Here is a 25,649-nt window from a genome sequence, read left to right on the forward strand (position 1 = left end):
GGACGGACGGACGGACGGACGGACGGACGGACGGACGGACAGACGGACGGACATGGCTAGATCGACATAAAATTTTACGACGATCAAGAATATATATACTCTATGGGGTCTCAGACGAATATTTCGAGTAGTTACAAACAGAATGACGAAATTAGTATACCCCCCATCTTATGGTGGAGGGTATAAAAATTAAGAAATAATTGTTAATGTAAAATTGTTTTGAATTGTTTTAATTTAATTGGTTTATTTTAACTTTTATTTCAACCTTGAGTTTTTTCATTGCCTTTTTTTGTATTAAACAATAATTCTAAAAAAGAATTCAAAAATTGAATCTTTAAAAAAGTTGTCCAAGCAGGTGAAGTGATGTGTTTGTCTAAACCGGGGAAATTACGGTTTTTTTCAATCACTTGAAGTGGTGGGTGTTTTAAACCAAGGAAATAATCGATTTTTCAAACCAGTGAAGTGATCGATTTTATAAACCAATGAAATGACCAGTGTTAAAACCAGATGAAATGACGGGTCTAAAATTAATGGTCCCTAGGTATGGCATACCCATAAAAAACTACCGGCCATATGGATAGTCAGTGGACAAGTCACTGAAAATCGGTGAAATCGCTAGTTATATATCTTTGTGCTTTTGTTTATGAAAAGTTTTCAAATATGGTCTCAAATAAAAGAGAACTTGGTGTGTAAACGTATAATCCAAATTTCTTCGTGGCGCATGGGTTAGCTTATCCGAACGCATAGGTTTCCCGGATTGAACTTCTCTAACAAGCGGTGTCGTTAAGCGGCACGCCGTTCGGACTTGACATAAAAAAGGGGCCCCATATCATTGGAAAAGAAAAACTTGAATGGGACTGCGCTAATCAATATGAAAGAAGTATCCCCTGATCTTTTCATTAAAACGGACAAACTACCAGCGGGAGCGTAGATTTATGTCATCAATTGTATATGTCAGGTCGACTACTTTTGGTACCACCCTCGTAACATAGTTTCAATGACGTTTGTTGCCACGCGATTATCTTATCCAGTATCTATAGGATGTATGTATACATAGCAATCACCTGGATATTGTTGGCAGAAAGAAATTTTGAAACATATTTCCCAAGTGTGAAAGGAAGCGCTTAATAATTTGAGAATAGGATGAACGTTTCGCTGTTCTTTCATGACTTCCAAGATTGTTATGTGTGTTTATTTTCGTCTCAGGCTTTCTAGAGACGTGGTACCTCACTAATAATACACTATATCATTACTGCGGCAGGGCATAATTCAACATTGAAACTATAAGAAGTATTGTAAAGTATACCAGTGGACTTAATCCCTTTTCGAATTTTATATCAGCTATATAAAGAAATGGGTTGGTGTTTATTTCATAACACATCATTAAGTTAATATCTATTAGGACAGACCTTTATGAATACGAATGGGTTTGACCTTACACCGGTGCGGGAGAATAAAAAAAATTTTATTTGCTGAAAAAGCAATCTATGTAATTTGAATTAGGTAAGGTTAGGTTAGGTTGAAAAGAGGGTGCGGATAATAATCCGACCCATGCCACTTTAGACATACACCTAAGCCAGTAATCGACTTGTTGTGCGCTCTTAATACTAATAAAGTAACCTCGATAAAGAAAATCTATGTTGGGAATTCCGTGCTACTTACAAACTCCTTAATTGTTTTCCATGCCACGCCCCTAAGTTGGTTCATGTCTGGTATTGTGTCCCCACCTAAGTGCCGGTATCTGTTGGCCGGGAAAGCCGGGCAATGACATAGGAAATGCTCCAACGTCTCATCATCTTCCCTACATGCTATCGCTTGCCGGAATTAATTTGCATAAGTGAGCTCATTGTCCTATGTATCCCGTTAGAATAAAAAAAGCGATACTGACCTACTTCTTATTTCCTTTCAGTAATAGTCTCGTCTTCTCACGATCCGGATCGACCGCTTTGCTTCTCCACAAGGTTACAGACGCATTCGTCACCCACGATCTTAACTCGTTCTGCGTCGATCCGAAAGGCTTCGGATGACGGCAGTTCTCTGGCCTTTACTGCCGAATCGTCTGCCCTTTCATTCCCCCTTACTTCATTATGGACCGGCACCCAAACGATGCGGATTGTGCCACCCTTAGGGAAGGCCTTAATCTCCTTCTTACACTGCAAGACAGTTCGTGACTTTACCCTCCTGGTTGTTATTGCTCTTATGGCCATTTTACTGTCCACAAAAATGTTCACACTCGACGTCCTCACACCACTTCACGTATTTCGTGATCGCCCGGATCTCCACCTGTAGGACCGTTTTATGGTGAGGCAGTCTAAAACAGATCTCAGCCTCTGGGTTCTCAATGTAGATCCCAGGCCCACTTTGTCCTCTGCCATTGATCCATCCGTGTCATGATCTTCCAGATGGCAATACTTAGGTTCCGTCAATCCAAGACTGTGCCGCTGGCAGCACAGTCGACCTCAAGTGTCATTTCAGGTTTCCTATCGTCGCCTGGATTATACCGCGATGGTATGAGCTGCTCCTATCATCAGTCCGTTCTCCCATCGCCTTAAGTCTTATAGCCGCAGTGGCTGCCTTGAATTAAGTTAGACGAGAATATCACTCGTCTTAGTCTAAATAGCCGCAGTGGCTGCCTTGAATTGAGTTAGACGAGAATATCACTCGTATACCTCAATGCAATTATTATTGCTCATTTGAATTCGAAATGAAAAACACGGATTGAGTTGAAGGTAATTAGGATAGGTTAGGCTAGGTTTAAATGGCAGGCTGCAATTCACAGACCAGATAGTTTAAACCATTGGCTTAATTGGCAAGATACGTCGGTAAAGTACTTAGGTTTAGATATGAACAGGAGATTAAACTGGAGAAAGCATACTTTGCAAAAGAGGGAACAACCAATTATAAAAACTTCTAGGTCCAAATCGTTACAAATTACTGCTATATAAAACCAGTGTGGACGTATGGTATTCAACTATGCGGCATATTAGATTAAACATTGAGATACTTCGAAGATACTAGTCTAAAGCTCTGAGGCTAATAACGAGTCTCCGTGGCTGTTGAACAATAACAATAACAATATACACACTGATCTTGGTGTCCCAGAAACTAAAACCGAATTTAAAAAGTTCACTACAAATTATCTGAATAGATTATGTATGCATCCTAACTTACTAGCTTTGAATTTATTAGATGATAGTCAGGAAGTTAAACAACTTAAAAGACCTCATGTACTTAATTTGTCATTCTTAAGGTGCGTTCAGATTAGTCAAATATTTGAACCAACGTGTTTTATCATTTGCTCCTAAAATATGTCAAATTCGTAAATTTGATTAGACACATTTATATGACACATTTTATTTGTCTCAAATCAAATCAAATAGCGTTAACCATCAGATCAAAAAGGTCTTTTATTTGCCCTACATTCGATTGCACCTAAATTTGTGTTGTCTAGTTTGATATTAACATTTTTTTATTCAATCAAACTAGGAAACACAAGTTTTACAAGCAATCGAATGCAGGGCAAATAAATAGCCTTTTTTGATCTTATGATTAATGCTATTTGATTTCTTTTTGGACAGAAATAGTATGCCAAGTAGATGTGTCTAATGTGAATACAAAATCAGAATGTACGAATTTGACATATTTTGGGCGAAAATGATAACACAAGCTGGGTTAAAGATTTGCCTAATCTTAACGTACCTTTAGGGAAGCCTACTAAAATTATATTAATATTAAAATTATAATTGAAATATTGCAATGAATATAATGTATCGAAATTGTTATATATATAAGCTGTAAGTTCAATGGAACTAAGACTTGGAATTTGTTATTATCATTGTAAAATTTGCGCAATGTTTGTATATAAATAGATTGCAAATAAAGAATTGAGAAAAAAAACACGGATTGAGTTGGAGGTAATAAGGTTAGGTTAGGTTATGCTTAAGGACCATTGTGAAATCACAAAACCAATTTCATCTATTGGGATTCCACAGAAACAGTGTACTATCAGTTCCTACCGTTGAACGCAAATGCAAATGCAAATTTTTCCCATGAACATTCCACTAAGAAACAAGGAGCAAACTTCTCACATATCAATGAGTGCAGTCCGACTCAAGTTTTAGCTCAATGATAAAGGATCTTCTTTTTATAGCCGAGTCCGAACGGCGGAGAGAAGTTGCTAATCTTCACATTCGCTAATTCAGACAAATCTTCAAAGTAATGAGAACCTAAAGTGGAAATCTAACTTTGCAGTATGGGACACACACACAGCAGAAGTTTTTTTAGTCTCTTCAGCCTCGACGTCTTCACAGCTTCTGCAAAAGTCGTTATTTGCAAACTTCAGTCTTCAGACACAATAACTGAGACGTCTGTTCTTGGCAATGACAGCAAAACGGTAGATCTCTTCAAGTCTAGATCTTGCCACGTAATTTGGATGCGTTCGCAACCCACACTATGTGACCATTTACCATTCGTTGCCCCTTCGTGCCTCATAGGGAAGACTTAGACCAAAATCCTTAATTCAATTACCAAAATTGATGAGCCCTTACTGTTTTCACATACAAATAAAATTCTTGAATTTTTCTTGCAGTAATTTTTTTCTGTGTAGTCTCGCAAGCTTGTCTGCTCTACCCGCAACAGGAGAATTTGAAACTGTTCATTCATCACGTTTAAAGACTGGCAACATTCGACGGAGGTTATTGATTTCAGAAATACGTTCCACAGAGATTTAATGGCTGTCTGAGAAATTATGAATGCTAAGCACCGTTATGACATTACATATGTACTATATCCACTTCTTTAATTGCATTGATCTCCGCTTCATACAATCGATAGGACCAGTCCTAGCATTACCGATTACAACCCAAAGTTGTCTAGTCCGAAACCAGGGATATTACAGTTCCAATCGGTTCTATCAGGAATAGTGCTACAGTACTTTTTATCAACTAACGGCTTTGGAAATGTGTAATCCACGCTATCTGTAAAATGGGGCATTGTATCGAGGGTAACACTGTTATCAGCGAGCGCATCACATGATATAGTCCTCAGTGCGGCTGTGGTGCACAATCAAGCCAACCTTGGGATCCGGCTGAGTATTGAACATTAAGTTGACTTCTTATGCGCCGTCTACCAGGCTACAACATCATATGGCTTTATAGGTCTGACAACTGCAGTATACAGCCAGTGTACGACACGCTTTCTTACAGGTGTATAGGGCAAGAATTTACCTTCTTTCCCATTTCCAAAATGTTGAATTTAAACTCTAATTTACTGTCAAGCTAAACACCCACTTACTCGTATTATGCGCTTTAAGTAAATGGAACATTCTGTCCTCGCAAGAACACATGTGCCACCGTGGTTACCTATATCTCCAGAGCAACTTTCGATTTCAAAGAGCAACTTTCGATTTCTAGATGCTCAAAATGACAAGTCGGGAGATCCGCTGAAATTGGAGCTACCTTGAAATATAAGCCAAATTGGTTCACATAATTTTAACCAACCTGCAACGCAGAAGCGTTTGGAACGTCATTCAGATGATAGACAATATTTCGAATTGTTACGAACTAAATTGAGAGGTCCGTACACCCCCATTCTGTGGCGGAGAGTACAAAAGCAATGAAATGAAATCATTTATGTCTGAACTGCAATATTCAAAGCTGCGATAGAGGGTAACAGTAGCAGTTATATTGCTTAATAACTACAAAATGCGGAATGATGCTCTCGGACTCCAACTCACTTATTCAAAAAGGAACGTTGGAAAGGTTTGTCTGTATACCAGATATATGGTAGATATGGTTATGTTGATGGATACCTCTTGAGTTATAAATCATATTCGCTAAATATATTTCTAATGTTTTTTTTTATAGGTTTGAGCAATGATTTGATTATGCCACTTGGCGTGATACAAGTTATGGTTTGGTGGTGTTTTGGCGTGGATTGACATAGCCCATTGTACAAAGATTATAACTGGGTTTTCCTATTTAAAATGTGTTCGTTGCTATTAACGCCGCCATAGCCTATATTCAAATGTGAGGCATATACTTTTTTTTACCGAAAACAAGTCTATAAATAAAAAATACCATCTATATCAAAAATTTTGGGGGTTCATGCAAAAACAACAATAATATAAAAAATATACCAAAAGTTTGCGGTGAGTATTTTGATATCGTTTCTAAATACGGTATTTAATGGTTCAGCCTGGGCATTGCTTCTTGTTTTTTGTTCATTAGGTGATGTTGAAAATGAAATTCATCGAAAGAAAAAGAAAAATCAAACGGAACTACAAAGTAAATGTGAGAAAATGTTATACTTAAAAGGGCATTAATAAAAATAGGCATCTTATAATTGCGATTAGTAGTTTTCAAAGAAAACTCAACTGCTTTACAACTTTGCTTACATTTAAGGGAGTAAAGGCTGTTACGATACAAGTCCAGATACTCTAATGTAGGTATGTGGAGTGTATGGGGTTGTCATTTGTCGTCTATGTACGAAAAAGGATTAAGACTAAGTACTTATAAACAAGCAGAATGAGCCAAACGATGCAATAGGTGTTTAAAATCAAAAGAGAAGAAGGACGAAAGGAAAATAATTAAGGTTTGTCAAAAAAGGAAACTAAACTAGAGTAGGCTGGCAGGCATTTGATATGATTTTGCTCAAGTATAAATTAAGAGGTTTCTAATAGAGAGTTTGAAATGAAGACGTAAAGAATAACAAACTGATTTGAAGTTTGCAAAGATGGGCGGGATGTTCCTTGTGTCATGATGATGGCGTCTTATTAGTATTGTTCATTGTGGTAAATGATTGTGATGATGTGGCTGGTGATGATTCGAAATCAGTATAAAATTGTTGAAGCATTTGATTGAATCTTTGTTTTGGGGTTTTATTTTTGGCTGCTGGTTTCAGATTACAATCAAATTGTTGGTTGTTCGATTGGCTGATAGGTTTGATAAGCAGTTGTTCGATTTGTTTTTGTTTTGGTACGATTAAGGATTAAACAGGTGGTTATTGTTACCTATCATAGATCTAGCCGGTACAGCATTCCATTCTAACCAGAATGTTATAAAGGATGACGTCACCAATATAATGCCGGGTATAAAAACGGTGGTGAAATAGAAAGCTCGGTCTCTGGTAAATATTAAATCAACTCTGAGACAGCTGTAGTTTCCTTCAGAATTGTAAAGTAGGAAAATGGTTTAAGTTTGTTTTGCTATGAATTAACGATATTTTTCTTCAAGAAAACAATTTTTTTTAATAGAAAAGAACGCGTTCTCTTTGCATATCTAAATGATCAAAAGGCCAAAAAAACTAAATGAAATAAATTACAAAAAGTTTTTACCTCAACTCTAATAATAAAAAAAACCTTTGGGTAGCAAAGTCGAACAAAACTAAAATTACATACTTCTTCAGTACTGTATAAATGACTGCAACAGAACATGGATAAGGTGGCATCAATTCACATATTCAATTATCGTATGGCTTAATTTTTTACAAATGTATGTCGCTTCAAAAATATTTTATTGTTGCCATAAGATTTTGTTTTATTTAATTTATGCTATTGATGTTATTCAAATGTTAACAAGAAAATGTTTAGTTCGAAATTTTAAGTTAATTGCATTAGATTCGTATTAACGAATATGTTTCTTTTTGAACTATCAAATAATAAATTTCTGCTTTAAAGTTTGAAAGATTAAGCTGATTAATGTGACAACAACTGGTAAACCATTCTGCAAACAAAGTCCCTCAAGGCAAATGCAAAATCTGTACAATAATGCTGGAATAGTTTCCGATAAAGCAAATTTATTATCTTCCGCCTGGCAGAAGAGCTAATGGTATTATCCCTTAAAGAAAGAAAGAAAAAAAAAAATAAAAAAACCACAACCACAACTGCAGTCTACATATTGTCTTAAGAAGTTGCATTTTCCTTCAATTAAGCCAAACAGTATGTAGAGAAGAAAGGATCCTCTTACTTAAACAAAGTATTTAAAGTACATTAAGCCATTGATTTCCATAAGTGATTAAGGTTAGATTGGAACATCACATGAAGAACTTACTCAGACTAGTTACCAACATACTACTACTACTACTACTACTATTGGGTTGCCCAAAAAGTAATTGCGAATTTTTCATAAAGTCGGCGTTGACAAATTTTTTCACAGCTTGTGACTCTGTAATTGCGTTCTTTCTTCTGTCAGTTATCAGCTGTTACTTTTAGCTTGCTTTAGAAAAAAAGTGTAAAAAAAGTATATTTGATTAAAGTTCATTCTAAGTTTTATTAAAAATGCATTTACTTTCTTTTAAAAAATCCGCAATTACTTTTTGGGCAACCCAATATATTTCCCATGAACATTCCATTAAGGAACTGGGGATACTTCTCTCATATCAATGAATGCAGTCCTATTAAAGTTTTGAGCCCAATGATAATGGGCCTCCTTTTTTATAACGAGTCTGAACGGTGTGCCGCGTAGCGACACCACTTGGCAAGTTTAAATATGGCAGGATACCTCACAAATGTAGCCAGCTTTAGTAAATGAAAAATTTCTGAAATTGGCTGAAAAATTTTCTGAAATTGGCTCGTCATTCAGTAGATGTATGGATTTTTTTATCATTTCACGCACAGCATGAATTGATTATTGCAAAATGACGAAAGCTGGACGAGCCTTAAGAAATGAATACGAAGTGCAACTCTTCGTACATGTGATTTACAATGTTTTGTTATCGACCATTATCGTTGAAGCTATCCCGTGGCAGTTTCTTTTTTACATTATAGCACTTACTAACTCATTTGAAACATCAGTGGACAAATTAATTTAAAAATCCCAAGAACTTATAATCTAAATTCCATATCCTGAAATTGAATATCGCTTTTCCTTTTTATGATTGTTTTAAGCTTTGATATTTTGTTTTACATCCTTTGGAATAATTCAGATATTATTGTCTTAACAGTCAATCTCCAGTTAAGTGTTTTGTACATCTATCCCAAAATAATTCATCCTTCATAATTTTACACCAAGACAATTCAATGGGTGTTGCCGTGGCATATATTTTTGGTCGCTACCTTACTTCACTCGGCCCATGGATAAATGAAAGTTTGAAGCTAATGATTTTAAACCGTACATAGAAAAAAAATTTCATGAAAATTTTTTCCATTAATTTTTTAATTGAAAATAAATATATATAAAATTAAAAAATTAATTGAATCGATAAGATCTTAATTTAATCCGGATTTTTTTTTAAATTAAAAAAATAATTGTTTCAATCATTTTTTTAATTGAATCTCAACTTTTATTTTAACTACGGTCGTGATTGAATTTTTTTGAAATTTTCAATTAAAAAATTAATTGATTAAATTTTTTAGTGGCATCTATTATATCTGCCCGATTATATAAACATCTAGCCGCTCAAAATTTTGATAAAAACTCTTTATATATAGAAGATTAATCTTCCCCACAAACTACCTTAATGGCATACCGGCTTCTTTAGCATCTAGTTCCTACCGTTGAACCATCAAGATCGCTTTAAAAAGCCCAGTAACTTGCGAATGTTCACATCCGCTAAATCAGACATGTTCTCAAAGAAATGAGAACCTAAAGTGGAACTTCTTCTAACTGCTAGTCCGGGACACACACACAGTAGGTGTTGTATAGTCTCTTCTTCCTCGTTGTCCTCACAGATTCTGCAAAAGTCGTTAATTGAAACCTTCAGTCTGTCAGCATGTTTTCGGATTAGACCGTGACCTGTTATGACGGACACAATGATTGAGACGTCTGTTCTAGCTAATGACAGCAAAGCAGTAGACCTCTTCAAGTCTAGATGAGGCCACATAGTTTTGGAATGCTCACAGCCCCCTCTTTGTGACCATCTATCATTCGTTGCCCTTCGGGCCTGGTCCTGAAAACTTAGCTTACATGTCGCCAGAGGGATACCCGCAAGCTCCACACTGCCTGGAACATCGGATATTGTATCAAGCATAACACAGTGTCCGTGGCACCACATGACCAATGAGAAAGCTCCCTTAACCTCACGGCAGTGGTCGCTGGAATTTGGGTGGCCACAATGTCCAGAGGCATAAGATGTAGCATTAAATTCAGTGCATCAGATGGTGTCGTCCTCAGTGCGGCTGTGATGCACAAACAAGCCATTCTTTGGATCTGGTTAAGTATTGAGCATGACAGGCGGCTTAAATCCCCATTTTTTGCCAATGGCTCTCTTGCAGGTGTATTGGCCTTTCTTGAACTTTCCAAAATGTTGGATGTGTAGTTCAATTTCCTGCCCAGCAAAATACCCAGATATGTTGCGCTTTCTATATATTGAGCATTTTCTCCACCCAAGGAGATAGGTTCCACTGTAGGCAACTGGTACCTCCTGCTGAAAAGACTACTTCTGTCTTGCACGAATTTATACCAAGACCACTTTGCTGTTGCACGTAGAGCTTCCTGAAGTGTATCTCATAGAGTGCTGGGAAACTTTCCCCTAATCGCAATTGCCACGTCATCAGCATACGCGACGACTTTTACGCCTTTTTCTTCTAGAGACAATAATATATTGATAATGGCTATATTCCAAAGTAGAGGATACAGTACACCTCCAGTAAGTGTTCCTCTGCTGACCCATCTTTTTAGATCTTCAGATCCCAAGCCTGCCGTAATGCATCTTTTATTTGATAAGTTATTAATAAACTTTCTTACTGTAGAGTTGGTGCCTAGACACTCCGACTTCTTCATGATTGACGTCGGTTTTACATTATTGAAAGCACCTTCAATCTTAAGAAATGCTACCATTGTATATTCCTTGACAGCGATAGAACCCTCTTTGTAGCCGACTAGGTTGTGAAGGGCTGTTTCAGTGGATTTGCCTTTACTATATGCATGCTGCTGCCGCGACAGGCAATCTCCAGGTATCTTTGCCCTAAGATATGTTTCTGTCAACCTCTCAAGAGCCTTCATCATAAAGGATGACAGACTAATATGACGAAAATCTTTCGACTTCGTGTGGTAGGGTTTTCCTGCTTTTGGAATGAAAATGACCTTCGTGTCCCTCCATCGCACAGGTATATATGACATTCTGATACAAGCAGAGTATATCTCCCTAAGCCAGGGCACCAGTCTATCAGACACAGCTTGTAATTCAACCGGTGATACATAATCAGGGCCTTGCGACTTGAAGGCGTCGAATCTTCTCATCGCCCAAAGGATTTTCGGCTCAGACACAATTTCCCTCGGAGACCAACGAATGCATATCAGTGACAACCTCTTCTGGCGCCACGTTGTCCGTTGGAGAATTTCCCGGGAAATATGTATCGACGAGTAGTTCTAGTGTTTCCTCACTAGTCATTGTCCATACATTCTCTGACATATACCCCACCGTAATAGGTCTCGAGGACAGAATCTTCCTAAGCCTAGAGGCCTCAGATGTATCCTCCACGGAGCTGCAGAATTCTAGCCAGGATTTGTTCTGAGCCTTTCTCAGCTCGCCCTTATATTTTCTTAGCTCAGCCTTATAGATGTCCCAAACGTGTGGTGCTCTTGTGGGTTTTGCTCTGTTGAAGCGTTTTTTGCAGTCCTTCCTTAGACCAACCAGCTCTGGGGTCCACCATGCCGGTCGCAGTTTGCCCCTTGGCTTGGCACAGGAGCATGCTGACATAAGCGAGGCATTCAGCGCCTTCGTGATCCGATTGACCACTATGTCTATATCCTCCGTAGTTTCCACATCCTTTTTTATTCAAGAAGTGATAGACGTGCAGAACTTGTGCCGAAAATAATCCCAATCCGCCTTTCTTCTGTTTAGCCGAGGGAGCTCTACTTCAGTATTTTTTTCAAGGCTAAAACTAATATAACGATGATCAGAGAAGCTGTGGTCATCCAACACTTCCCAGTCGCATATTCTTCCACTTATATCTTCCGATACAAAGGTAATATCCAGTACCTCCTGCCTGTTCCTGGTAATAAAGGTCGGTTTATCCCCTTTATTACAAATCGCCAGATTTCAATTTATAATATATTCAATAAGCAGCTCACCTCTTTCGTTGTCATCCGAACTTCCTACAATGAGGCTTTTCTTCCCTACAGAAGCAGCTTCAACCAGCAACTTAGGGTTTGAAGGCGGCATCTCTAAATCGTGTGCCATATATAGGGAAGCCTGCCAGTAATGCGACTTGTTTATTTCAAGGCTGGCTACTACTATATCTTCAGTGCTTAGAGACGGAAGAAGAAAAACATTTTGACTACCCTTTGCAAGAAAACAGGCTCTGTGTCTCCCATTCCCCGTACCCTTGAGAAGTTTAAATTCCGGAATTCTTAGTCCACGTACCATTCCTCCACACACCCATGGTTCCTGGATAAGAACCACGTTAAATCCCCCAGCCATCAGGAGGAATTTTAGTGCCGCCGAAGCGGCCTTACAATGGTGGAGATTTATCTGTAGAAACCGGACCATAGTCAGGATTCAGAACATCCACCACCGTTGTGTTAGCCTCGTCTTGTGGCAGGTTGATTTTCAGTCTGCTGCAAACCGCCAGACCTTAGCGATGTGGCCGATAGTTCCTCATGCAAGTGTTCAGCAACAACTGCTGAGTCGTCTCCTGATTCCCCAATCATACCGCTTCTATTGACCTTCAGTTTCAACTTGTTGAATCCGTCTTCCATAAATCAATTCAGTATCTGTATGTATGCGCCATTGGTCGAGAAGGAATATTTTCATTCTTGACTAAAATTAGTGTTGCACCTGGCCAGATCTCACCAATCTTTCATAAGGCGCACAACGATACATTTCAATTGAGCGTTGATCGCCGAATCCAATGAGTTTGTATCGGCCTCGATACCAGCCTGCATCGTCACAAACTGGAGGAGACCCAGGGAATTCCGCAAGGACATCGGTGTATACTGATGACAGTCCATTGACTATCCTATATATATATATATATATATGTCGGCAGCCTTTTGGCTGACTGCGGTGCAGTGTCCGAATCTATACGTGTAGCCTTTGGGGTAGCCAGTGCAGCGAATTCCCGAGCCTAATTTAGGGAATCTCTCTCCACATCAGTGAGAGTCTAAGGATCATTCGCACCAAGCCTCTCAATAAACCTGAGAGCAATGCGTCTTCTATTATTCCAACTTCTTAAAGAGTGTGTTGGTTTGCCGGGGAAGGCCGATGGCCTAGGCAAATTATAGGCATGCGAAGAAGGAATAAGTTCGGCCTTTTCCTTTAGACTCGAACCAGGTGTCTTTGTCAAAAGCCCCTGCTAATCAGTCGTCTGTCGGCTAGTGGAGCCTGGAGCAGCCGTTTTACCAGTCGAGGTTTCACTAGTAGACAATACTTTTTATTAGTGTAGGTCGGTTGGGATTGTAAATGGGCCATATCGGTCCATGTTTTGATATCGCTGCCATATATACCGATCTTGTATCTTGACTTCATGAGCCTCTCGAGGGCGTAATTTTTATCTGATTTGACTGAAATTTTGCATGACGTGTTTCATTACAACTTCCAACAACTGTGCTAAGTATGGTCCAAATCGGTCTATAACCTAATATAGCTGCCAAATAAACCGGTCTGGGGTCTTGAATTCGTGAGCCTCTGGACGGCGCAATGCCTATCCGATTTGGCTCAAGTTTTGCATGACGTGTTTCGCTACGACTTCCAATAGCTCTGTTTAGAATGATTCAAATCGGTGCATAACCTGATATATTGTAGTTGCCATTGCTTGAGCCACTAGAGGGCGCAATTCTCATCCGATTTAACTGAAATTTTGGATGATATGTTTTGTTATAACTTCCAATAACTGTCCCAAATATGGTTTAGATCGGTCCATAACCTGAAATAGTTGCCATATAAACCGATCTGGGATCTTGACTTCTTGAGCGTCTAGAGGGGCAATTATTATCCGATTTGGCTGAAATTTTGTACGACGGCTTCTCCCATGACATACGTGCCAAATCATTAATCATTTCATAGCCTGATACAGCTCCCATATAAACCGATCTCCCTACTTTTCTTCTTGAGCCCCTATAGTGGGCAATTCTTATTCGAATTGGCTGAAATTTTACAATTGCCAATTGCCCCTAAAGTTGGCAATTCTTATTCGAATTGGCTGAAATTTTACATTTTCATACAATTTAATTATTTTCCGAATAGAACCAATACTAGGTATAACTCCAATAGCATCGAAATTCTTTCTTTTATCGGGAAAAGAACTCGACAAATGCGATCTGTGGTGAAGCGTATATAAGATTCGGCCCGGCCGAACTTAGCACGCTTTTATTCGTTTTATTTATTTTTATAAAGTTACTGCCTTGCTACTCTTCCTTTTATAATTGGGAAAACAATATTTTCCGTTTCATTTTTTGAAAAACCCCCGGAGGTGTTTTGCCTCTAAGAAGTGATCATGGACCCAAACATAAACCTCGAATTCGTGTTCCAGGAGTTTTACATATGTGAACCATGTTGCATCGAAATCAAGGGAACGCCCTATACAGCGCGCTTTTCGTAAATATAAAATTTAATTTTAATTTTTTTTTTAGTTTTTTTTGCCTGTTAGAGCGAAGATAATTAAATTTTACAATTTTTGTTTATTTCTCTTTCGAGACGAGCTCAATGATCGGAGATGCAAATGGAAAAGGAAAGCCAAAGATAGCAACACACACACCAACCACTATGGGACGCGTTTCGTCTTTGCTTAGAAGACTTTTCAACCATATTAGGTGTGATGGCTTCAAGGGACGTGCGTTGGTATGTTGTGTTTGAATCGCATTAAAAGCGAAAACGCATCTATGATACAATTACCACATTAACCTAGCTCGACAACCCAAGCACAGCTAATAAACTTTAGCTGTTCTTTTCCCAATGCATGTGTTTTTGTGTAATGACAGACAATGTCATCTCGAAAGAGAAACAAACATTTAATATTTTCAATTAAATTTTTAATTGATCCAATTGAAAAATGTTTTAGATATTTCGAAAATTTCAATCATTATTTAATTGGATCAATTAAAAAATAATTGAAAATGTCACACAATGCAATTATTTTTTTAATTAGATCAATTAAAAAATTAAATTGAAAATACATACAATCGGATATTTTCCGCCTGCAGAACATAGGGTAATCAGTTTCTATTCCCACTGGAAGACAAAAAAACCTTTGTTTTTTAATGTTAGGCAGAAAAAAAAACACTTTTTTATGCCCACCACCGAAGGATGGGTGTATATCCATTTTATCATTCCGTTTGCAACACATCGAAATATCCTTTTCCGACCCTATAAAGCATATATATTCTTGATCAGCGTAAAACTCTAAGACGATCTAGACATGTCCGTCCGTCTGTCCGTCTCTCTGTTGAAATCACGCTACAGTCTTTAAAAATAGAGATATTGAGCTGAAACTTTGCACAGATTCTTTATTTGTCCATTAGCAGGTTAAGTTCGAAGATGGGCTATATCGGACTATATCTTGATATAGCCCCCATATAGACCGATCCGCCGATTTAGGGTCTTGGGCCCATAAAAGCCACATTTATTATCCGATTTTGCTGAAATTTGGGGTAGTGAGTTGTGTTAGGCCTTAGTTTGATATAGCTGCCGTATAGACCGATCCATAAAATGCGCATATATTTTCCGATGTCGCCGAAATTTTGGACAGTGAATTTGAATATAGCTGCTATATAGACCGATCTCTCGGTTTTAGGTTTTGGGACCATTAAAACCGTATTTATTGTCCGATGTCGCCGAAATTTGGGACAGTAACCCACTGTCCCATATAGACCGATATCTCGATTGAAAGTCTTGGCCCCAAAAAAGGCGCATTTATTATCCGGTTTAACTGAAATTTGACACAGCGACTTATGTTAGGCTTTTCAACATCCATGTCGTATATAGTTCAGATCGGTTTATTTTTAGATATAGCTACTAAAAAGACCAATATTTTGTTATACACAATTGAACAATGGCTTGTACTTATTAGAGGTTCGTCCAAATCGGAACATATTTCGATATAACTGCTATGGGACATAGCGTATGCAATTTTCACCGAATTTTGATGAAAGGTTGTTTACATATATTCCCTAGGTGGTGGGTATCCAAAGTTCGGCCCGGCCGAACTTAACGCCTTTTTACTTGTTCTGCCTAACTTTAAAAAACAAGGGTAATATATTACCAATAGAACACAACTATTGGTAATATATTACCCTATGGTCTACAGCCGGACAATATCCGATTGTATGAATTATATCAGGACCAAATAAATTTATCGCAAGACATGTATTAATTGATAATTTCAAAATTTTTCAATCAATTTTTTAATTGAACATTTCTTCAATCACTTTTGCAAAAATTGTGATTGGTATTATCATTTTCGTGATTGAAGCAGTTTCAATTAAAAAATCAATTGGATCAATTAATTTCGTGATTGAAAGAAATTTTTATTTGTTCTGTGCATGTAGCGAGTCTCTCGTCTACAAATCAGGAGTCACGGCTTGAACTACTTCGAAAGACCAAAAATAAAATATGCTACATATTGGAATGCATTTAATAATGCTAAAGCCACGGTAAGGTTTTTGTTAAAAACTAAATTGTATTTGGAAAGAATAATTTTTGAACTTGGGTATTTTGGTAATACATAGTTTAGCATGACAGACTATGGTAGAGCACAGTTCGATAAAAACTAATAATAATAAAAAAAAATTAGCAATGGCTAAATCTCGCTTAGGCAGGTTAATTAAACACTTTGTGAATATAATTTTTATTTGAACAGACTTCATATATAAAAATTTCATAGTAGACACGTAGATATAAATTTCTCCTCACTCGTCCTAAAAATGTTAATTAATTAACATCAAAAAACCGACATTCAGACTATTCATTTTTGTTTTCAGGATAATTGCTGCGTAAACATCTACCGGGCCATGTATTACGTTGCATCTCACTACCTCACTACCTGCCAAAATATTATCGAATTTTTGGAATATAGGTAAATTACATAATATGATACACAATTGCAGGACCTCATCAGAATTTATCTGTGGAACAACAGCATGCTGTTTGGAATGGTTGGAGCTCCCGGTAATTTGCACTTCCCAGCCCCTTTGTAGCAATTTGATTTTGGATTATTCGTTATCAATTCAATTTATCAAAACTATTCACGCGCACCCACAGCAAGAGGTTACAATGTGGAATGTTTTATGAAATTCAAAACACTGCCGAATAAGCACTAAAAAACGTGAAAAAAGAAATCTAGGATCATCATTTATAGGCTGTCGTGAGTCATACAATTAAATTATCTCGCTTCAGCATCTATATCCGTTTAATTAAGCTACGATATTTTAAGTAAAGATCAATAAACATACAGCCACACAAATAAACATATACGAATTTAATGTAATATTCTCCATCAGCTTGAGTCCTCCTGATTTAGCAGCTAATAGTAACTCGAGCGCTCAAAATGTTCAGCAACCAGTCTTGAAATATCTGCGCCATGGTGGAACTGCCTCAATTTTGGGCAAGTTATGCTGAGGCATGGCTTTTCCACGCAGAGACACAATTCACAACTAAGGAATTACGCAATCGAAAGTACTAAAATAGGCGCACATTTTCACGGCATTCCTCCAGGGGGTTATATTGTCTGTCTTAAGTTTTTTTCAAATCAGCCTTCTAGTGATAGCTACGAGGCAATAAAGCGTTAGTGACAACAAAGCGCTAGACAAAATTTTGTCTAATAACGAAATTCGTGATAGCAAACCTGGGACAAACTTTGTAATGCTTTGAATGTAATGTAAAGCTTTAGATTAGGAAGTTACAAAAATTAAGCATCGCTCTGACTGCCTCCATTTTAACAGACAAGGATCGGTTAATGCATTTAGCAGACAATCTATGGGATGTGTTTCAGGAGTGTAATGAAATTACAAGCGTTAGAGGGCCAATAGAGTCAGATTTAACCACATATATTTTGAGGAAAATTGTTAGCACTTTAGCTCAAGCCACGAATAATATATGCAAAGGATTTAAAAGTCTTTTTCTTGAAGTTACGCAATGAGAAGAGATAGGGAGGAGCCTATACGACAACCGCGTAGTTTCAGATTTAATCGAGCAAGATCTTGTTCCAGGAGTAGAGGAAGGCATTCCAAATTCCACTATAGGTTCGGGGAAAACGCACGGAAATGGGAACAGCAATGTCATTCCAACGCTTGCAAATTATTAAATTTTATTATAAAAATGCGTGCTCTGTTAAGAGAGTTCATCGCGCGCTTCTTTCACTTTACGACTAAAAATGAGCCAAAAATGAGTTTTGGCTCAATGGGTACCTAAAAACGCAGAATTGTCGATTTTGGAGTGAAGATCAGCCAGAAGCTTTGCAAGAGCTACCAATGCACCAGAAAAAGTCACTGTTTGGTGCGGTTTATGGGCTGGTGGCATCATTGGACCGTACTTCTTCAAGAATGATGCGAATCGTACCCTTACTGTGAATGGTGAGCGCTATAGTGAGATGATTTCCATTTTTTTTTTGCCCAAAATGCAAGAGTTTGACTTGCTTGACATGTGGTCTCAACAAGACGATGCCACATGCCACACAGCACCCGTAACAATGGACTTATTGAGAGGCGAGTTCGGTGAACATTTTATTTCACGTTCGGAACCGGTTAATTAGCCGCCTAGATCGTGCGATTTAACGCCCCTAGACTATTTTTTGTGGAGCTTTGTTAAAGCTCATGTGTATACAGACAAGGCTGCTTCAATTGACGCATTAGAAGACGAAACTGAAGCATTTATTCGTGAGATACAGGCCGAAATATTGGAAACAATAGCCAAAATTTAACTAATCGGATGGACCATTTGAGACGCAATCACGGTCAACATTTGCATGAAATAATCTTCAAACATTATATTTTATGGAGCGTACTTGATTCAAATAAAGATTTCATGCATTTTTCTGAATAATAGGTTTTTTTTTTGAAAGACTTTCCTATAGCTCTTAAAAAATTGCCATTTATATGAGAAGACTAACAAATTATTTTTTTTAATAGATAGTGTTGCAGATATTTCAATTTTACCTGCTAATCGATGCCCGCAACCCCCTTCGGGCCTGATTCTGGAGACTTAGCTTACATGTCGCCAGAGGCAAGAAATGCTACCTTTGTATATTCCTTGGCAGCGAGAGAACCTCTATGTAGTCTACTAGATTGTGGAGGGCTGTTTCAGTGGACTTGCCCTTACTATATGCATGCTGGTGCGGAGAAAGGCGATCTCCAGGGATTTTTGCAATAACATACGTTTCTGTCAACCTCGTTTCTGACCAAACATTTTCTCCGAAAATAACTACCTATAACGAGTTATAGAAAAAAAAAACTGTCCGCTTCACTCAAAGGTCAAACAAGAATTATTTTTATACCCTCCACCATAGGATGGGGGTATACTAATTTCGTCATTCTGTTAGTAACTACTCGAAATATTCGTCTGAGACCCCATAAAGTATATATATTCTTGATCGTCGCGACATTTTATGTCGATCTAGCCATGTTCGTCCGTCTGTCGAAAGCAGAAATTTTGCAGAAATTTTGTACAAATACTTCTTATTAGTGTAGGTCGGTTGGTATTTTAAACGGGCCATATCGGTTCATGTTTTGATATAGCCGCCATATAAACCGATCTTGGGTCTTGACTTCTTGAACCTCTAGAGGGCGGAATTCTCATCCGATTTGACTGAAATTTGGCACATAGTGTTTTAGTATCACTTCTAACAACTGTGCTAAGTATGGTTCAAATCGGTCCATAACCTGGCAAAGCTGTGATATAAACCGATCTTGGATCTTGACTTCTTGAGCCTTTAGAGTGCGCAATTCTTATCCGATTGGGATGAAATTTTGCACCACGTGTTTTGTTATGATATCCAACAACTGTGTCAAGTATGGTTCATAACCTTATATAGCTGCCATATAAACCGATCTTGGGTCTTGATTTCTTGAGCCTCTAGAGAGCCCAATTCTTATCCGATTGGAATGAAATTTTGCACGACGTGTTTTGTTATGATATCCAATAACTGTGCCGAGTATGGTTTAATACGGTTCATAACCTGATATAGCTGTCATATAAACCGATCTTGGGTCTTGACTTCTTGAGCCTCTAGAGTGCGCAATTCTTATCCGATTTGATAGAAATTTTGCGCGTAGTATTTTGTTATGATATCCAACAACTGTGCTAAGTATGGTTCAAATCGGTTCATAACCTGATATAGATGTCATATAAACAGATCTGGGATCTTGACTTCTGGTGCCTCTAGAGGTCGCAATTATTATCCGATTTGCCTGAAATTTTGTATGACGGATCCTGTCATGACCATCAACATACATGTTTATTATGGTCTGAATCGGTCTATAGCCCGATACAGCTCCCATATAAATCTATCTCTCTATTTTACTTCTTGTTTATTTTTACAATTGCTTGACTTAAGAAGCCGATTATTGGCGAGGATTTTCGTCACTAGTATAGGCTCTTAGATTATGCAACGAAAATAGTTTTATTAGGTTCACTTTGATCTCCAACCTGTGTTCATCGTTATTATGAAAAGGTTAGCTGGAAGCTACCGTCTACAGGCTGCGGATAGTAGAATGCTCGATACGGAGTATCTGCAACTGCAATCGCGGACAATCTGCGCTATGGAGTGGAGAGTCTCAGTTATAGGCCAAGTGGCACCGGTTCTTGCTTAAATGCTGAGTGCCTATGATGCCCGATATGACAAGGCGAGTTTAAATCGAGTCTTTAAATAACCAATGGTCGTCGTGTTTCCGCTGCGGTCCTATGGATCGGAACGACCTTGCTCTCATATAGAAGCTTGAGGTGAATCGCTGTCTCCACATGAAAATGTTGCTACAACAACAACTACAACATTGGATCCACTAACTTATTTGTCCACAAAGACAACCGTCTTTAAAATGAGCAATATTTCATTACCAATTGGCGGTAGAGGATATATACATAATTTTTCTCAGAAAGTCTCCTTTACTGATATTCGAACCCGACCTGTACACTCATGGTTCATAGCGAACTCGGTACATAGACTGACAACAAATGACCAGTTGTACTTTTTAAAACCTAGACAATTGGACCCTATAAGATCACAAATAGTTTTTAGTTAAACCTAGGATTTGTCGACCTTCAAATGCATGTGAGGGTCGTCTATTTCCAAAGAAAGAACCGGACTATTATCATTCATGTGGAGATTTCAGATTTAACATCGTAACCGTTCCCAGCAGCTATCCATTAACACATTTGAACGCATTCAATATTAATTTGTGAGGTACAATGATTTTTTTAAAACTCGATCTAGTTCGAGTCTATCATCAGTTTCCTATGGCGTAAGAAGACGTAAATAAAACTACATTCAGTACTCATTTCGGTATGTGCGAATTTTCGCGAATACCATTAGGATTCAGAAATTCCTCACAGACATTTCAGAGATTTATAAACGAAGTTTGTTGATTGAGAGCGGATGAGAGAAGGAACATTTAGTTCACTCGAAGCCAGTTTTTAAGCGTTTACTTAAATATGGTCTAAATATTAAGTCGGGAAAGTGTTGATTTTTTAGGCCACAATGTCGAAAGCTGGGATTAAATCAGCTGTGTCAAAAGTTTCAACAATTCAATTTTGAACTCCCACGTCTCTCCAGCTATTTCAGAAATTCATCGGCATGGTGAATTATTACTGTAGATGTATTCCGAGGCTGACAGTGTTCGCACGTCCTCTTCAAGAAGTGATAACGAAATCACAACGCAGGAGAAAGAATTCAATGGATTGGGATGTAACTGACGCATTACTTTCTGATGGAATGAAGAATTGTTTTGCGACAAACGTCCTATTTAACCACTTTTTTCGAAGACGATCCCATAACTGCGTCGCATCAGGCATTGAGTCATTAGCATTCTCTTCTAAGCGGTTAACAAAATCTAAAGTTAAATAAAGGGCTTTTGATCGGGACGGGGCATTTGGAATACACCGCACAATTTACGAGTGAAATTCGGTATGTAAAAGGAAAATCGAATGTCGCTGCCGACGCCTTATCTAGCTTATCTAGTTGCTGCGAGCTCAATGTAATACAGAATCCAGATCTTTATTCGAAATGTTTGTGTGCACAAGGAACAAGGACGAGGTGAAGAACTTAAAGAGATAACTCAAACAAGCACAATCATTTAAATCTACGATTGTGTAAAATAGTTCCGGAAGAAGTAAATGCAGCCTCTGAAAGAATCGAAAGGGAGTGAGTGAAAATGGGTCTGGCAGTAAATGGAGATGAGACGAAATTGATCGTCTCAACTCCCAAAAAGCCTTGCACAACCGAGCAGATAAAGAAAATGGAGAAAGTTGGGAACCACAACTTTGAGACATTCAGTAACTTTATCTACCTCGACACCGCCGCAACCGAAACGAATGACACCAATTTTGAGATTAAGCGAAGAATAATACTGGCAAACAGATGCTACTTTGGACTAAGTAAGCAGTTTAGAAATAAGGCCACCTCTCGACTGACGAGGATTACACTATACAAGACACTGATACTTGTACTTGTGAAAGCAGATGAGGCAGTGCTTGGAGTATTTGAGAGAAAGATTCTTCGTAAAATATATGGACCAGTTTGCGACAATGGAGAATATAGGCGACGTATAAACCATGAGCTGTATGAGCTGTGTGACGACGATAGCATAGTTACACGCATCAAACGGCTGTGTTGGTTAGGTCATGTTGTCAAAATGGATGAAGAAGCTCCAGCAAAGAAGTCTTTCGAAGGCAAACACGGTGGTACACGCAAACCGGGAAGACCAAAAGCCCGATGGAAAGTTCAATTTGTGGGAGACACTTCGAAACTTGGTGTCAGAGATTTTAGATTTAGATTTTAAAGCGCAAAAGATCGAGGCGCTTGGAATGCTATTTTACGTTCGGCTAGTGGAACAAATATTCTGTCATAGCCAGCTAAAGTAAAGTAAAATGGTTCTTAATATGGAATTGTGGTGCAAATCGTCGATAACCTCAGACCCTATCAACCATTAATATGCAGGGAGAATTATTTAGGAAATTACATTCCATTTTTCATTCCGCATCTAGGGTCACACCCCCTAATTAATTCCATGTCATTGTTTCTGGCCAAACGTCCCGAATGCTAGATTTGAGCCATTCATATTGACCTTGGTCATCGGTATGTTCTTACAATCATAGACAGGTATTCTAGGTGGCCAGAGGCATATCCTATTAAGGATATGTCTGCTGTGGCGGTAGCGAAATAATTTTTGTCGAACTATGTGAGCCGTTTTGGCCAAGGGACACAGTCTACATCACGACTTTTCTCTGAATCAACTATGTATAATTAACTATATTAGAATGTTATTAGGGTGTACACTTTATCGTTATTCGATTGATGAAAATGAAATAGTTCCAAATAAACAAATAATCGAATAAAATAGAACGGTTAATCGATTAATCATTTTGTTCTTAAACAAGTAAAAGCGTGCTAAGTTCGGCCGGGCCGAATCTTATATACCCTCCACCATGGATCGCATTCGTCGAGTTCTTTTCGCGGCATCCCTTCTTAGGCAAAAAAGGAAATAAGAAAAGATTTGCTCTGCTATTGGAGCGATATCAAGATACGGTCCGGTTTGGACCACAATTAAGTTATATGTTGGAGACCTGTGTCAGCCAATTCGAATAAGAATTGCGCCCTTTGGGGGCTTAAGAAGTAAAATAGAGAGATCGATTTATATGCGAGCTGTATCGGGCTATAGACCGATTCAGACCATAATAAACACGTATGTTGATGGTCATGAGAGGATCCGTCGTACAAAATTTCAGGCAAATCGGATAATAATTGCGACCTAATCTAGAGGCTCAAGAAGTCAAGATCCCAGATCGGTTTATATGGCAGCTATATCTGGTTATGAACCGATTTGAACTTTATTTGTCACAGTTGTTGAAAGTAAGAATAAAATACTTCATGCAAAATTTCAGCCAAATCTGATAGGAATAGCGCCCTCTAGAAGCTCAAGAAGTCAAGTCCCCAGATCGCTTTATATGACAGCTATATCAGGGTATGAACCGATTTGAACCATACTTGGCACAGTTTTAGAATATCATAACAAAAAACACGTCGTGCAAAATTTAATTCCAATCCGATCAGAATCGGTTTATATGGCAGCTGTATCAAAACATGGACCGATATGGCCCATTTACAATACCAACCGACCTACACTAATAAGAAGTATTTGTGCAAAATTTCAAGCGGCTAGCTTTACTCCTTCGAAAGTTAGCGTGCTTTCGACAGACAGACGGACGGACATGGCTAGATCGACATAAAATGTCGCGACGATCAAGAATATATATACTTTATGGGGTCTCAGGCGAATATTTCAAGTAGTTACAAACAGAATGACGAAATTAGTATACCCCCCATCCTATGGTGGAGGGTATAAAAAGCTTTAAACACACATGAATTTTGTTATTTTTCTGTGTTTTTCCGAACATTTGAGCTCTACTTGGAAAATATTTCATTCGATTGGGATAAGCATTTTTTGCTTTAGTTCAAAGAGGATGATCAAATGAACCGGATCATATAAACGATTATTCGAATAATCCAAAAATAGAAATAAATGTCCACCAAAAAGGTCATAGGATAGCCACAACAGCGTATCATCCTCAAGGAAAAGACATGATTGAATGGTTCCATCGACATTTGACGGCCTCGATCAGAAAGAGAATTGATACGACATCCTCCGGATAGTATTGCTAGGGTTGCGGTCAGTGGTAAAATAGGACTTAGGTGCATCCCTTGCGGAAATGGTTTATGGACAGATATTACGACTGCCTGGAGAGATAATAGTACCAAGTTTAAATGAAATGACCTTCGACTTTATCAACAAATTAGGGAATACTGCAAAAAAAGTCAATTCTCACAAGAAGGCAAATGAAGATGTCCACGTTCCGGCTGATATCGATAATTGAGACTCTGTGCTTTGAGTGTAAAACATACACGTTCGTAGCATCAGACCGTAGAATATTGTCCTCGCCTCCAATAGATGTGGGTGCCTTGGCAACTGTAGTCGAGAGTAACGCTTAAAGGGCACAACCAGTCGTCAGACTAACAAATGAGGAAGAGACGGATAAACCAGAGGGATGCACAGTTCGTCCCCAGCCTTTAAGTGAAGCTGGTGTTTCCGATTTAGATTCAGACAGCGACAGTGTCAATGAAACGGGCAGGATGACCGCAGAAGTGAGCGATGGCTTTGCTTAGCTCACAAGCAGACCGAGAAAGCAATCCGGTGCACGACGAAGGAAACAGAGAAGTGTGTACCGGCGGCGCAATAGGCCAGGATGCTGGAGGGGACAGAACTTACATTCCAGGCACTTCTGCAGAAGAAGACTTGGGCAAGATGAGGTTGATTGAAGGCTTATCATAACGGAATTTTCGGTCAAGGAAGCTTTAAGAAGCTTCAAACCATTTAAGTCACGCAGACCTGATGAAATATTTCCGGCATTCCTACAAAAGGATGCCGACTATCTGGCACCTCATCTGGCCACTATTTTCCCATCGTGCCCAGGACTTGCATATACTCCGGAACCTGGCAGGAGGCAAGGGTGGTTTTTATACCCAACCTCGGCAAGGCAAGTTATACGACACCAAAAGCCCACAGACC

At 38.4% G+C, this 25,649-nt stretch overlaps 1 protein-coding gene across 10 annotated transcripts in view; it reads right to left on the bottom strand.

Annotated features, from left to right (window-relative positions):
• The window catches only part of LOC106086294 (glutamate-gated chloride channel), a 383,785-nt gene that overhangs the window by 211,905 nt on the left and 146,231 nt on the right, over positions 1-25,649 (bottom strand). For 5 of the 10 annotated variants that reach the window (XM_059360203.1, XM_059360209.1, XM_059360207.1 and 2 more), the window contains one exon: positions 7,010-7,162. The exons of the other annotated variants lie outside the window; for them this stretch is intronic. In XM_059360203.1, the coding sequence (XP_059216186.1) occupies positions 7,010-7,162 (153 nt within the window). The remainder of the gene's footprint in view (positions 1-7,009; positions 7,163-25,649) is intronic. 10 annotated transcript variants of the gene reach the window in all.

Source organism: Stomoxys calcitrans, chromosome 1 (genome assembly GCF_963082655.1).
Source record: "Stomoxys calcitrans chromosome 1, idStoCalc2.1, whole genome shotgun sequence".
Lineage (NCBI taxonomy): Eukaryota > Metazoa > Arthropoda > Insecta > Diptera > Muscidae > Stomoxys > Stomoxys calcitrans.